At 60.9% G+C, this 13,341-nt stretch overlaps 1 protein-coding gene across 6 annotated transcripts in view; it reads left to right on the plus strand.

Annotated features, from left to right (window-relative positions):
- Window positions 1-583: 583 nt before the first annotated feature.
- The window catches only part of PAPLN (papilin, proteoglycan like sulfated glycoprotein), a 28,416-nt gene continuing 15,658 nt past the window's right edge, over window positions 584-13,341 (plus strand). For 3 of the 6 annotated variants that reach the window (XM_039911561.1, XM_039911567.1, XM_039911566.1), the window contains exons 1-9: window positions 584-801; window positions 2,371-2,555; window positions 4,892-4,954; window positions 7,142-7,260; window positions 9,660-9,720; window positions 10,584-10,686; window positions 11,844-11,974; window positions 12,898-13,021; window positions 13,186-13,266. In XM_039911561.1, the coding sequence (XP_039767495.1) occupies window positions 2,394-2,555; window positions 4,892-4,954; window positions 7,142-7,260; window positions 9,660-9,720; window positions 10,584-10,686; window positions 11,844-11,974; window positions 12,898-13,021; window positions 13,186-13,266 (844 nt within the window). In that variant the 5' untranslated portion in view covers window positions 584-801; window positions 2,371-2,393. The remainder of the gene's footprint in view (window positions 802-2,370; window positions 2,556-4,891; window positions 4,955-7,141; window positions 7,261-9,659; window positions 9,721-10,583; window positions 10,687-11,843; window positions 11,975-12,897; window positions 13,022-13,185; window positions 13,267-13,341) is intronic. The other 3 variants (XM_029058587.2, XM_039911564.1, XM_039911565.1) reach the window with 3 other exon arrangements.

A 13,341-nucleotide genomic window follows, 5' to 3' on the forward strand; every position in this document is an offset into this window, starting at 1 on the left:
CACGCTTCTTCTCGGTGGGCAGAGAATGTGCCGACCGACTCTATCCCATCGTCCCCTCCCAGGCGCCTAGTACGGTGCTCTGCACCCAGAAAGCGCTCAATAAATACCACCGATGGACCGGAGATGCGGGGGCAGCCGTCTTACGGATTCGAGCTCGCTGCGGGCAGCGGATGTCTCTGTTTATTCTTCTGCCGCGCTTACTACAGCGCTCTACACGCTAAGCGCTCAATAGGTACGATCGAAAGAATGAGGGAGATTCGAGGCGGGGGAGAGAGGCCGCGGATCGTCTGGGAAAACGAGAAACCAGAGACGCAGTTGGGGCTCTCCCGTCTCCCGCCTCGCCGACGCGACGGCAAAGCTGGAAGAAAAGGGAGAGTAACGGTCGGACGGACAGGAGCCCACCGTGGGCCGGGAACGGGTCCGTTCATTGTTCTCTGTCCAAGCGCTCAGGACAGTGTTCTGCACACAGTAAGCGCTCAATAAATAGGGTCGAATAAGCGGACGCGCGCGTGCGGGGGGTGGGCGAGGCCTGCCAAAGTCCAAACAGACAAACACGGAGGCCTCGGGGTTAAATGGAAGTCAACAGCTCTTCTTTCCGGTGTGGGGCGGGGAGACGACCGAGGCGGCGGGAGACGGAGGAGCGGACGGCCGCCGAAAATCGGCCCCCCGGCCTCCCTGATACACCCACGCGCCTCCGTGCGCGCCCCCAAATCTCCCCGGCCCGCGAGAGACCCGCTTGCGCGCCGGCGTAAACATCTGTCGACCTCCACGGTTCTTTTCCCAGGGGTCCACATCTGGAAGGTAAGACTTGGCCAAGCGGCCTCCTCGCCCCCACCCCGTCGCGTCTGAATCGTCCGTTCCTGCCGCCGTCTTCCCTCGTCTTTAAATCTCCCTCTGGACTGTGAGCGAGTCCGACGGTCGCGGGTTCTAATGTCGGCTCCGCCGCCTGTCCGCCTCGGGCAGGTCGCTCTGCTTCTCTGGGCCTCAGTTTCCTCCTCGGGAAAACGGGGATTGAGACTGTGAGCCCCACACGGGGCAGGGACCGTGTCCAACCCGATTCCCTTGGATCCACCCCAGCGCCTAGGCGCCGTGTGCCCGGCGCTCGGTCCACAGTTGTTAATTATTATTATTATTAAGCAAGTTCCGAGCAGGGAGCCTACTGCCGAGTCTGTTGCATGGGACCCTCCCAGTGCTCTGCACATAGTAAGCACTCAATAAACACCATCGACGGATAGTTTTCCGACGAAAAGCCGAAGGGGGGCCGGGGTGGAGAACGGTACGGCTACGAGACCCGTCGGCTGAGGTTTTCCAGCTGAATGAACCGTCACCGGGGGCGGGAATCGAGGCTGGGATGGCCGGAGAAACTTAGAGAGGCAGCGTGGCCTAGTGGGTAGAGCCCGGGCCTGGGAGTCAGAAGGACCTGGCTTAACAAATACCACAGTTATCAATTACTATTAGTATCCACCACCTGTCTGCTGTGCGCCCTTGGGCACAGATTTCGCTTCTCTGTGCCTCAGTTAGCTCATCTGTAAAATGGGGATTAAGACCGGGAACCCCATGTGGGACAGGGACTGTGTCCAACCCCATTAGCTTCTATCTTCCCCAGCGCTCAGAATGGTCCTTGACACGCAATAAGCACCTAACAAATACCGGCATTATTATTATTATTTATATTATCCACCACCCCAATACCTAGTACAGGCTGGCACACAGTCAGCACTGCATACCATAAAAATAAATACCGCTTAAAAAATTAAAAAGTACTTTGCAAATCCATCCATACAAAAAAAACAAACCCATACACCCCCCAAAAATACCGCTTAAAAAATTAAAAAGTACTTTGCAAATCCATCCATACAAAAAAAACCACCCATACACCCCCAAAAAATACCGCTTAAAAAATTAAAAAGTACTTTGCAGATCCATCCATACAAAAAAAAAAACACCCATGCACCCAAAAAAAATACCGCTTAAAAAATTAAAAAGTACTTTGCAAATCCATCCATACAAAAAAAAAAACCCCATACACCCCCCCCCCCCCAAAAAACCACACACACAAAAAAATCAGCTCTGGGAAGGGGGTGGTCGAAATCAGCAGCTGTTCGCATTAGGTTGCGAATTATTCAGAAGGGCCTACACCTGTTCTGGGGCGAGGGAGGAGGGGGAGGGTCTAATTCCCAATTATCTTCAGCTGTTCTGTGGCTCCTCTGCCTTTCCCACGTGGAGTCTGGGACAGAGAGGTCCGAGGGAAGTCGTCCAGCCAGTCGTGTTGTCGGAGCTCTTACCGGGCGCCGAACGCTGGACCGAGCGCTCAAGGGGGGATGGCTCGTCGTGGTCGGGGAGTACGTTTAGCCTACCGTCCTCTCCCAGGCGCTCGGCCCGGTAAGCGCCGGATGAATGAGCCTGCCGGGTGCCGTCTTCGAAGGCGGAGCCGTGAGGGTGGGGCCGGGCCCGCTCAGACCCAGGCCCTCCCGCGGGGGACCGACCGCGTCGGAAGGGGCGGGCCGAACGGACCCCCTTCTGCCGGCCCCCGGCTGCTGACCGCCGGAGACTGGGTAAGTACCTTGGGGACCCAACGGCTCGTCCGTTCAGCCGGTCGGATTCGTGGAGCGCTTACTGTGTGCAAAGCACTGTACCGAGCGCTTGGGAGAGGACGCTAGAACTCCTCTTTCTCCTCCTTCCCGGCACCCCGACTCTCCTCTTTAATTCCTCTTGTCTACCGCCCCTCGTTTGCCCGAGGTTCAGCGGAAGTGTCTTTTGTCTCGTTTGAGCCGTCTTTATGGTGTTTTTTAAGTTTTTACTATGAGGCACTGAGATGCGTCGATCGATCGTATCTACTGAGCGCCTGCCATTTGCAGAGCACTGTACCGAGCACTTGGGAGAGCCCCGAACGCCAGAATTAGACAGGTTCCCTGCCCGGAACGAGCTCACGGCCTAGAAGATGATTTATGATTGACGAGGTTGGACGCGGTCCCTGCCCCTCACGGGGCTCACGGACCTAATCCCCATTTTACAGATGAGGGGACTGAGGCTCCGAGAGGCGAAATGAGCTGCCCAAGGTCGCACAGCGGACAAGTGGCCGAGCCGAGATTAGAACCCAGGTCCCTCGGACTCCCAGGTTCACGCTCTGTCCACCGAGCCGGGCTGCCTTTCGGTTTATTCACGCGGTCATATTTATTGAGCGCTTACCGTACGCAAAGCACCGTACCGAGCGCTTGGGGGAGGACAGTATGGCGGCAAACGGACACAGTCCTGCCCCCGGCAGGCTCGACTGAAGAGATGAGACTTTTTCTCCCTTTTCCCGCTTGCCCCCGGACAGCGGTGGAGTTTGTGGGGGAGCGGTGACCCCCATCGCAGCCACCGACTCTGTCGTGTTGTCCTCTCCCAACCGCTTAGCACACAGTAAGCGCTCAGTACATACCGTTCACGGGTTGAAGGGGGAAGGGGAGAGAAGAGTGGTGTGGCAACCTGGACAGAATGACCCGCCACCGCACCTTAGTCTCCTCTGGCCCGGAACTCCCTCTTCGTATCCGACGACCGCTCTGCCCACCTTCGAAGCCTTCTTGAAGGCCCGTCTCCTCCGGGAGGGCTTCCACGACTAAACCCTCCTTTCCTTTTCTCCCGCTCCCTTCTGCGTCACCCTCCTCTGCTCCATTTCCTCACCGCTCCTTCGGTCCCACGGCGCCTTTGTCCAAATCCATCGTCTCTTTACGCCCGTCGATGTCCGTCTCCGGACTGTAAACTCGTCGTGGGCGGGGAGTGTGTCCGTCACGTTGTTAGACCGCCCTCTCCCAAACGTCTAGCGCGTTGCCGTCTTCACTGCCGCGCTTAACCAATGCCGTCATCGTCAGTAAACGTGATCGACCTATTGATTCCCCATGTAAAAGCAAAGAGAGTCACCTGAGTCTCTGGGCTCAAGAGATATTATTATTATTATGGCATTTGTTAAGCGCGCACTATGTGCCAGGCACCGTTCTAAGCGCTGGGGTGGATCCGAGCAGATCGGGTGGGGGCCCTCAGTCTCAATCCCCATTTTCCAGACGAGGGAACCGAGGCCCAGAGAGGCGAAGCGACTTGCCCACGGCCACGCGGCAGACGAACGGCGGAGCTGGGATTAGAACCCGGGTCCTTCCGACTCCCGGCCGAAGGGGACCGCCGCCGCCCCGGCCGGGGTGTGGATTCGGGGGCTCTCTCTGGGGAGAAGGCGGCCTCTGTTTACCAACAGCATGAGAGGCGGTGTGGTCTAGTGGATAGCGCACACCGGTCTGGGAGTCAGAAGGCCCTGGGTTCTAATCCCGGCTCCGCCGCTTGTCTGCTGGGTGACCTCGGGCAAGTCACCTCGCTTCTCCGGGCCCCGGTTCCCTCGTAACGATGATAATGGCATCGAAGTGCTTACTACGTGCTAGGCACTGTACTAAGCACTGGGGTAGGTACAAGGTGCCGTGGAGGCTAAGGCCGTGAGCCTCACGTGGAACGGGGACCGTGTCCAACCTGATTTGCTTGTATCCATCCCAGCGCTCCGTACGGTGCCCGGCACGTAGCAAAGTGCTTAAAATGTCCTGTGTGACCTTGGGCAAGTCACCTAATTCCTCAGTTCCCTCGTCTGGAAAACGAGGATGAGGTCTGTGAGCCCCAAGCGGGACGGGGACCGTGTCCAACCCGGTCAGCTTGAACCTACCCCAGCGCTTAGTACGGTGCCCGGCACGTAGTAAGCTCTTAGCAAATGCCATCTTCACGATTGTGATCGTTATTATTATTACCAGTGGGATCAGCACTCAGTCCAGACCTGGGGGAAGGTGCGGGGAGGGAGTGGGGGTGGTGGGGTGGGTGGGGAAGGGTCTCGGAAGGCAGGGGGGCTTGCGATAACCGCCCCCGCTTGCTTTCTTGGCAGGGGAAGATGAGATCCCTGTTCCTCCCGGCTGTCCTTTTGCTGTCGCTTCTCCAAGCGTCCTCAGTAAGTAAGAGATATAATAGTTAATGCTTGTGGTCTTGGTTAAGCGCTTACCTGGGTGGGCCACGGGTCCCGGTCCCGCGTGGGTCTCCCAGTCTAGGTAGGGGGGAGAACAGGCATCGAACCCCCATTTTACAGTTGAGGAAACCGAAGCACAGAAAAGCAAAGTGATTTGCCCGAGGTCACACAGCAAGGAAGGGGCAGAGCCGGAATCAGGTCCTCTGAGTCCCAGCTCCGGACTCTTTTTCCGCCAGGCCACGTTGCTTCCCCTTGTGTCCCAGGCACAGGGAAAAGAGGGGTGGCCTGTAGTAAGCGCCCATAAAAGAATCCCATAAAAACCGAGGCTCGTGTGTCAGTCCTGAGAGGAGACTCCATCAGAAATTTTCAACAACTTCCCACGTGAGGTTTCCGTTCATAAATCTTTTCACGCCCTCCTTCTTTCTCCACCCCACTGCCAAAGCGCAGTCTCCTCACTGACGTAAAAGACCCCGAACGAAAAATTTGGAGTATCGGTTTCGACGTTTCTGGCTTTAAAGCGCAGCGTTAAATGTTGACGTCGAATGTCAAAGGCACCGCGGGTCGGCAGCACCGTAAAGGCGTGCGCTGCGGTTGGATACGGTCCCTTTCCCACGAGGGGCTCACCGTCTCAATCCCCATTTCGCCGACAAGGTCGCCGAGGCCCGCAGAAGTGAAGGGACTTGCCCGAGGTCACCCAGCAGACAGGCGGCGGAGCTGGGATTAGGACCCGTGACCTTCCGCTTCCCGGGACCGGGCTCTATCCATTAGGCCACGCTGCTAAGGGACGTGGTTTGGTTGGGCGACTAGAAGGAGACCCAGAACTGAACCTTGGGGGACGCCCACAGTCAGGGGGCGGGAGGCAGGGGAGGAGCCCGCGAAAGAGAGCGAGAAGGAGCGGCCGGAGAGATCGGAGGAGAACCGGGAGAGGCCGGAGTCGGCGAAGCCGAGGATGGCTAATATTTCCAGGAGAAGGGTTACGGTCGACAGCGCGGCAGGCGGTCGAGGGGGAGGAGGATGGAGTCGAGGCCGTTGGGTTTGGCGAGGGGGAGGTCAGCGGTGACCTCCGAGAGGGCGGCTTCTGTGGAGCCGAGGGGACGGAAGCCGGATCCGAGGGGGTCGGGGCGCGAATCGGAGCAGAGGAGTAGGGATAGGACAGAGTCTGCCATTTGTCTGCTGTGTGACTTCATTCGATGGTATTTACCGAGAGCTTACCGTGTGCAGAGCACCGTACCGAGCGCTTGGAATGTACAATTGGGCAACAGATAGAGACGATCCCTGCCCAACAACGGGCTCACGGTCTGAAAGGGGGAGACAGACAGCGAAACCAAACAAGTAGACAGGCGTCGACACCATCCAGATAGATGAGTAGAATCATAGATGTAGCTCACCTCCTCCGAGAGGCCTTCCCAGACTGAGCTTCCCCTTTTCCCTCTGCTCCCTCTCTGTCCCCCCTTCACCTCCCCTCAGCTAAGCCCCCTTTGTCCCCTTTCCCTCTGCTCCTCCCCCTCTCCTTTCCCCTCAGCACTGTGCTCATCTCTCTATATTTTTATTACCCTATTTCTTTTGTTAACGAGGTGTCCATCCCCTCGATTCTCTTTAGCGTGATTAAGTCGGCTTGTTTCTGCCCGTCCGTCTCCCCCGATCAGACCGTGAGCCCGTCAGTGTGGGCGGGGATCGTCTCTATCTGTTGCCGCCGAATTGTCCATTCCAAGCGCCTAGTACAGTGCTCTGCACATAGTAAGTGCTCAATGAGTACTATTGAATATACACATCATTAATAAAATAATAGAGTAATAAATAATCTATACAAATAGGCACAAGCGCTGCGGGGAGGGGAAGGGGGTAGAGCAGAGGGAGGGGGTGGGGGGCGGGGAGGGGAGGAGAGGCAGAGGGAGGGGGGGGGCTCAGTCTGGGAAGGCCTCCTGGAGGAGGTGAGCGCTCAGAAGGGCTTCGAAGAGGGGAAGAGAGTTAGTTTGGCGTCAGTTCAGTTCACATCTCTGTGCCTCAGTGACCTCATCTCTAAAACGGGGCTTGAGCTCGGGAGCCCCACGTGGGAGAGCGATTGGGTCCAACCGGATTTGCTCGTATCCACCCAGCATTTACAACAGTGCCTGGCACGTAGTAAGCGCCCAACAAATACCGTTGATAACCATGACGACGATAATTTCCCAGCAGGCTTCCAAGGTGAGGCGTCAGGAGGACGTCTGGGGCAGCTGGGGCGAGTGGAGCGGGTGCAGTCGGACGTGTGGCGGGGGTGTGAGCTTCCGGGAACGGCCCTGCCACTCGCTGAGGTACCGGGGACCGGGAATCTGGGGGTCTCGGGGGGCGGGGGCGGTCTGCCCGCCGAGCCTCGGGGAGAGGGGGTTGGCAGACGGCGCACGTGCTCCTCGGGGATGTTTATTTTGTCAATGAGGTACCAAGGCACCTCAAAAGGACCCGGGTTCTAATCCCCGCTCCACGGCTTACCCTCTACGGGACCTCGGGCGAGTCGCTTCACTTCTCTGGGCCTCGGTTTCCTCAGCTAGAATGGGGATTCAATGCCACACCTCCCTCCTACTTGGGCCGCGAGCCCCGTGCAGGACAGGGACTGCGTCTGACCCGATGAACTCGTATCTGCCCCAGCGCTGAGGACGGCGCTCGACACATAATAAGCACCGAATACCACGGCGAGAAGAGTAACGGACCTGATAAAATACAATAATAACACAGCGGCATACCCTACCACCGATAAGGATCAGGGTATGGAAGTTAGGCGCCTTATTTGAATTTCTTTATTTGGGAGTGACTTTTCCTTTCTTCCCCACTAGTGTAAACTCCCCACGGGCGGGGACTGCGTTCCTCCGTTTTACGTTTCCCAAGAGCCTAAAACAGCGCGCTGCATCACTGGGCGCTCAATAAATACCTAGCCGTAGTAAAAACGTTGGCTGAGCTCCCGCTTGGTGCAGTGAGCATATTAGCCCCCGGGGAAGTACAGAATAGAAAAGTTACATATTCCCTGCCCCCGGAGAGCTTTGATGATAATAATGTTGGTATTTGTGAAGCGCTTCCTACGTGCAGAGCACTGTTCTAAGCGCTGGGGCAGATCCAGGGTGATCAGGTGGTCCCACGTGAGGCTCGCAGTTAATCCCCGTTTTACAGATGAGGGAACCGAGGCACGGAGAAGCCAAGTGACTTGCCCACAGTCACGCAGCTGACGAGTGGCAGAGCTGGGATCTTTACTCCGGTGGGGGAGAAAAACTGCGAAAACGTTTTCAAGTAGAGGGGTCAAAATAGGTAAATGAGGGCCCGTGTAGGCCCAAGCGTTGAGGAAGGGTGTAATGATACTAACGTCGGTATCCGTTAAGCGCTCCCTGGGTGCCGAGCACGGTTCTAAGCGCTGGGGTAATCGGTCGTCCCCCGTGAGGCTCACGGTCCTCACCCCCAGTTTGCAGACGAGGTCACTGAGGCACCGAGAAGCAAAGTGACTCGCCCAAAGTCACACGGCTGACAGGTGGCGGAGCCGGGACTGGAACCCACGACGTCTGACTCCGAAACCCGTGATCTTTCCACTGAGCCACGCTGCATCCCGATTAATAAATTAAAAAGCAGCTGAAGGTCAGGTACGGTTCAGGGTGCCGGGAGGCAGTGGCGCCCGGCGGACAGACCCCGGGCCTGGGCGGCAGAAGGACCTGGGTTCTAGTTCCGGCTCCGCCACCCGTCGGCCGTGTGACCGCGGGCGGGTCACTCCGCTTCCCTGGGCCTCAGTTCCCGCGTCCGTAAAACGGGGATGAAGACCGTGAGCCCCTCGGGGGACAGGGACCGCGTCCAAATCGATAAGCTCCGTAGCTACCCCGGCGTTTAACAAATAGCACAGTCCCGTCGGAAGAGGCGGGTTTTGAAGGTGGGCGGCGCTGGGGTCTGTCGGAGGGAGGGCGGAGGGTCGGCTCAGAGATCGGTTATTCATTCGGTCGAATTTACCGAGCGCTCACTGGGTGCAAAGCACTGTACTCAGCGCTTGGGAGAATGCAGTAACAAACAGGCACGGTACTGGTTATGGCTACGAGGGTCCGGGGCGGGGTGGGGGGTTGCGCGTACCCAAGTGCTCCGGTGGCGGGCGGAGGGGGAATGAGCCGGTGAGAGGAATCGTCGATCAGGGAAGGCCTACCTGGAGGAGCTCGGATTCTCCTGCTCCACCTGTCGTATCCGAAGGCATCAGGGACCCCTACGGTGGGGACTGCGGACCGGGGTCTTGAGGGTTGGGTGATGGGGCGGCAGTCGATCGATGGAGCGCTTATTCACTGAGCCCTTTCTGCGTGCAGAGCACTGTACCGAGCGCCTGGGAGAGGACGGTACGAACGCGTCGGTAGACCGTATTCCCTGCTCACGACTAACGGGGGAGACGGACGTGGTCGTAAATGAATAAATGACAGAGGCGGTGCGGGCGGGGGTTGAATTAAGGGGAGCGAATCAGGGCGACGCGAGAAGAGGAAAGGAGGGCTTAGGGAAGGCCTCTCGGAGGAGGCGGGCCTCCGGAAAGGCTTTGAAGTGGGGGACAGTGATGGCCCCTCGGATGCGAAGGAGGGGGCGGCGGCCCAGGCCGGACGCAGGACGCTCGTGAGGGGTCTCCGGTGAGATAGCCGAGGTGGGGTTAAAGAGTTAAGGGGGGAGAGTGAATTTCTTCCCTCCGTCTCTCTCTCTCTCTCTCTCTCAGGACAGACGGCGGCTCAAGCTGCGTGGGGCCCACCCGCAATTACCGCTCATGCAACGTTGAGGTAAAGTCAGTCGACTGTATTTCCTGAGCGCCTCCTGTGTGCCCAGCACTGCCCCGAGCGCTTGGGAAAGGACAGTAGACAGGCGCGTCCCCCGCCCGCAACGAGCTGACGGTCTCCGGGGCGGAGACGGACGGTGATCCAGACGGATAAACGGCAGAGGTGGATGTGAAGGGCTCAGAGTTCGGGCTCCCGCCTCCCCCGGGGCAGCCGCCGGGCCTCCGGGCGACGCCGGCCTTGCGGCCCCCGGCCCGAGGAGCCCCGGCGTCCCGGCCCGCTCGGCCCCGGCTCCGGGACGGCTCCTCTCTCGGCCCTCGCTGGACGACCGGAGTCGCCGGGGCGAGGCCCGGGGTCCCGTGGTCTCCTGGGAGTTCGGCCCTCCCGCCTCCCCGACGGGCAACGGGAGATGGGGGGTGTCTTCGGTCGGTCGTATTTATTGCGCGCTTTACCGCGTGCGGAGCGCCGGACCCGGGCGAGGACAACGGGACGATAAACAGACGCTTTCCCCGCCCACAACGAGGTTACAGTCTAGAGGCGGGGGGGGGGGGGGGGGGACAGGGGCCCAGGCCCGGGAGTAAGTGTAGGGCAGCGGGGGAACCCCGGCGTCTCAACTCCCACCTCCGCCTCCTGGTCCGGAGCACAGGCTGCCCGGCGCTTGGGGAGAGGCCCGATTCTCTGGGCCGGGGAGCCTCTGAGCAGCCTCCGTCCCCCTCCCCTCCCAGGACTAAGGTCCCTCTTCTCTCCTTCTCCCTTCCCCCATCTCTGTCTCTCTCACCTCTCCCGTCTCCCCACGTCTCTCCCATCTCTCTCTCTCTCCCCCTCCGTCCCTCCGTCTCCCTCCCCACCCCCGTGGGTCACCGCTGTAGAGCTGCCCTAAGGGCTCTCGGGACTTCCGGGCAGAGCAGTGCTCCCAGTTTGACGGCAAGGAATTCCAGGGGAAGACGTACCAGTGGCTTCCTTATTACGGAGGTATGAGATCGGGGGCGCGGGGTGTGTTCCCGGGGCTCCTGGCTTTCCTGGACCGGTCTGACATTCCGTCGTGCCCCGTGTCGGGGAGAAGAGGGGAGAGGAGGCTCCGCGGGGCCGGGATCCGCCTGTCCGGGCCCGGGGTGTCCCTCCCGGGCAGGACGGCGTGGGATCTCCTGGCGAGCAGCCCCGCGGGCGGGGAGCGGGGAGGCCGGGTGGTTAGGGACGGGCCGCGGCCGCTCGCCGGCCAACCCTCCGGGGGCGCGGGTCCTCTGGTTTTGCGACCGGTCGGCCGGAGACGGGACGACGAGCGGATTCCCTCTCAAAGGCCCTGCTAGGCCGGAGTCCTCCCGGCGGGCGGTTGCGTCGGGCACACCCTCGGTGGATTTTGGCACAGGATTTTCAGACGGAGCACCTGGAGAGCGGCCTCCGGGCCCGGGAGCCCGAAGGCCCTGGGTTCTAATCCCAGCTCCACCACTTGTCTGCCGTGTGGCCTCGTGACTTCACTTCTCTGGGCCTCGGTCACCTCCTCATATTAATAATCACGGTGCTCGTTAAGGGCTTATTATGTATCAAACACCGTCCTTAAGCGCTGGGGTAGATACGAGTCAATACACGCCGCTTCCAGCGTGGCGGCGAGAGCACGGGCCTGGGAGTCGGACGGTCACGGGTTCTAATCTCGGCCCTGCCACTTGTCTGCTGTGTGACCTTGGGCGGGTCACCTCGCTTCCCCGGGCCTCAGTTCCCTCATCTGGAAAATGGGGATTGAGACCGCGTCCCAGGAGGGACCGTGCCCCACCCGATCCGCTCGGATCCGCCTTGGCGCTTAATACAGTGCCCGGCACATTGCGAGCGCTTAACAGGCGCCCTAATTCTTAATTATCATCATCACAAGTTAGAGTGGGGATGAAGACTGCGGGCCCCATGGAGGGCAGGGACTGTGTCCGACCCGATTCACTTGCATCCACCCCAGCGCTTGGTACATAGGAGGCACATGGGAAGCGCTTAACAAATGCCACGGTTATCATCGTTAGCGCCCCCTGACGCCTTCGGGGTCGCCGCCAGCCCCGGGGAAGGGCGCGCGCGTGAGGAGGGGTGTGTCGGGCGTGTGTTCGGGGGGCGCGGAGCGGGTCTCGGCCTCACTCCTCTGCCCTCCCCAGCTCCCAACAAGTGCGAACTCAACTGCATCCCCAAGGGAGAGAACTTCTACTACAAGCACAAGGAGGCCGTGATCGACGGCACCCCCTGCCAGCCGGGCACCCGAGACATCTGCGTCGAGGGCGCCTGCCAGGTGGACGGCCGGAACGGGGAGCCGGGAGGGGCCGGGGTCGGAAGGGGGCGGGGGGAGGGCGGGGGGAGGAAGAGGTCCGGGGGGACGGAACCGTGGCGTCGACGGCCGGCGACGGCGGGAGAGGAAGGAAAACGAGCCGGGCGGCCGGAGCTCGAGGCGACGGGAGGACGTCCGGGTAGGGCCGTCTCGAAGGCGGGAGGGGATGCGAGGCTGCAGGGAGGGAGGGAGATCGGGGCTGGAGACGGAGATCCGGGAATCGGCTCCAAAAGAGGTGGCAGTCGAAGCCGTGGGAGCGGAGGAGTCCTCCGAGGGAGCGGGCGTAGCCGGAGAGGAGAAGGGGACCCGGAACCGAACCTCCGAGGGCGGGGGGCGGCAGGCAGAGGAGGAGCCCGCGAAAGAGCGGCCGGAGAGCCGGGAGGAGACCCGGGAGAGGACGGGGTCGGTGAACCCGAAGGCGGATGACGTCCCCGGGACGGGGGGGGGCGCCCCCCGGTGCCGGAGGCAGCCGAGAGGCCGAGGAGGATCGGGACGGAGTCGAGGCCGTTGCATCCGGCGAGGAGGAGCTCGTCGGTGACCTCGGGGCGGGCGGCTTCTGTGGAGCGGAGGGGACGGAAGCCGGAGGATTGGAGGGGCCGGTCAAGGAGAGGACCGGAGGAGGGGCATCTGAGGCGTAGGCGACTCGCTCGGGGAGCTGGGAGAGGAAGGGTGGGAGGGGGACGGGGCGGTAACTGGAGGGAGCCGTGGGGTCCGGGGTGGGCTTTTTGAGAACGGGGCCCGTGCGGGCAAGAAGCCGTTCGAGAGGGAACAGTTGAAGATGTCAGTTAGGGAGGGAGGAAGGGAGGGGACGAGCGTCTCGATAAGGTCCGTCCTCTCTCCCCTCCGCCGACTCCCCGGGCTCGGCTGCCCGTCCCCGGCCGGGCCAGGCCGTGGGCTGCGACCGCCTCCTGGGCTCGTCCAAGGAGGAGGACGAGTGTCTGCGGTGCGGAGGGGACGGACGGACCTGCTACCGCGTCCACGGCACGTTCGGCGTCCCCCATCTCACCGCAGGTAGGAGGGCTGGACCCCCGACCCCCCCCCCGAGCAGGGCCTGGCACGTAGTAAGCGCCCTGACGTGTACCAGAATCATCATCATCGGCGGTCGGTCCCGGGCCGGGCTCCCGTCCGGGTTCCATCCACCCGTCGGCGTTTACCGAGCGCTCCCCCCCCGGCAGGCTACAACCGGATCGTGGTCGTTCCCGCCGGGGCCACCAGCATCCGGATCACGGAGGTCTCGGCGAGCGGGAACTTCTTGGGTAAGAGCCACCGGCCCCGCCGTCACCCCGAGGTGTCTCGGGCCGCCCCTGGGTCCCGCCCGGCCCGGCCGGCTC

Source organism: Ornithorhynchus anatinus, chromosome 1 (genome assembly GCF_004115215.2).
Source record: "Ornithorhynchus anatinus isolate Pmale09 chromosome 1, mOrnAna1.pri.v4, whole genome shotgun sequence".
NCBI lineage: Eukaryota > Metazoa > Chordata > Mammalia > Monotremata > Ornithorhynchidae > Ornithorhynchus > Ornithorhynchus anatinus.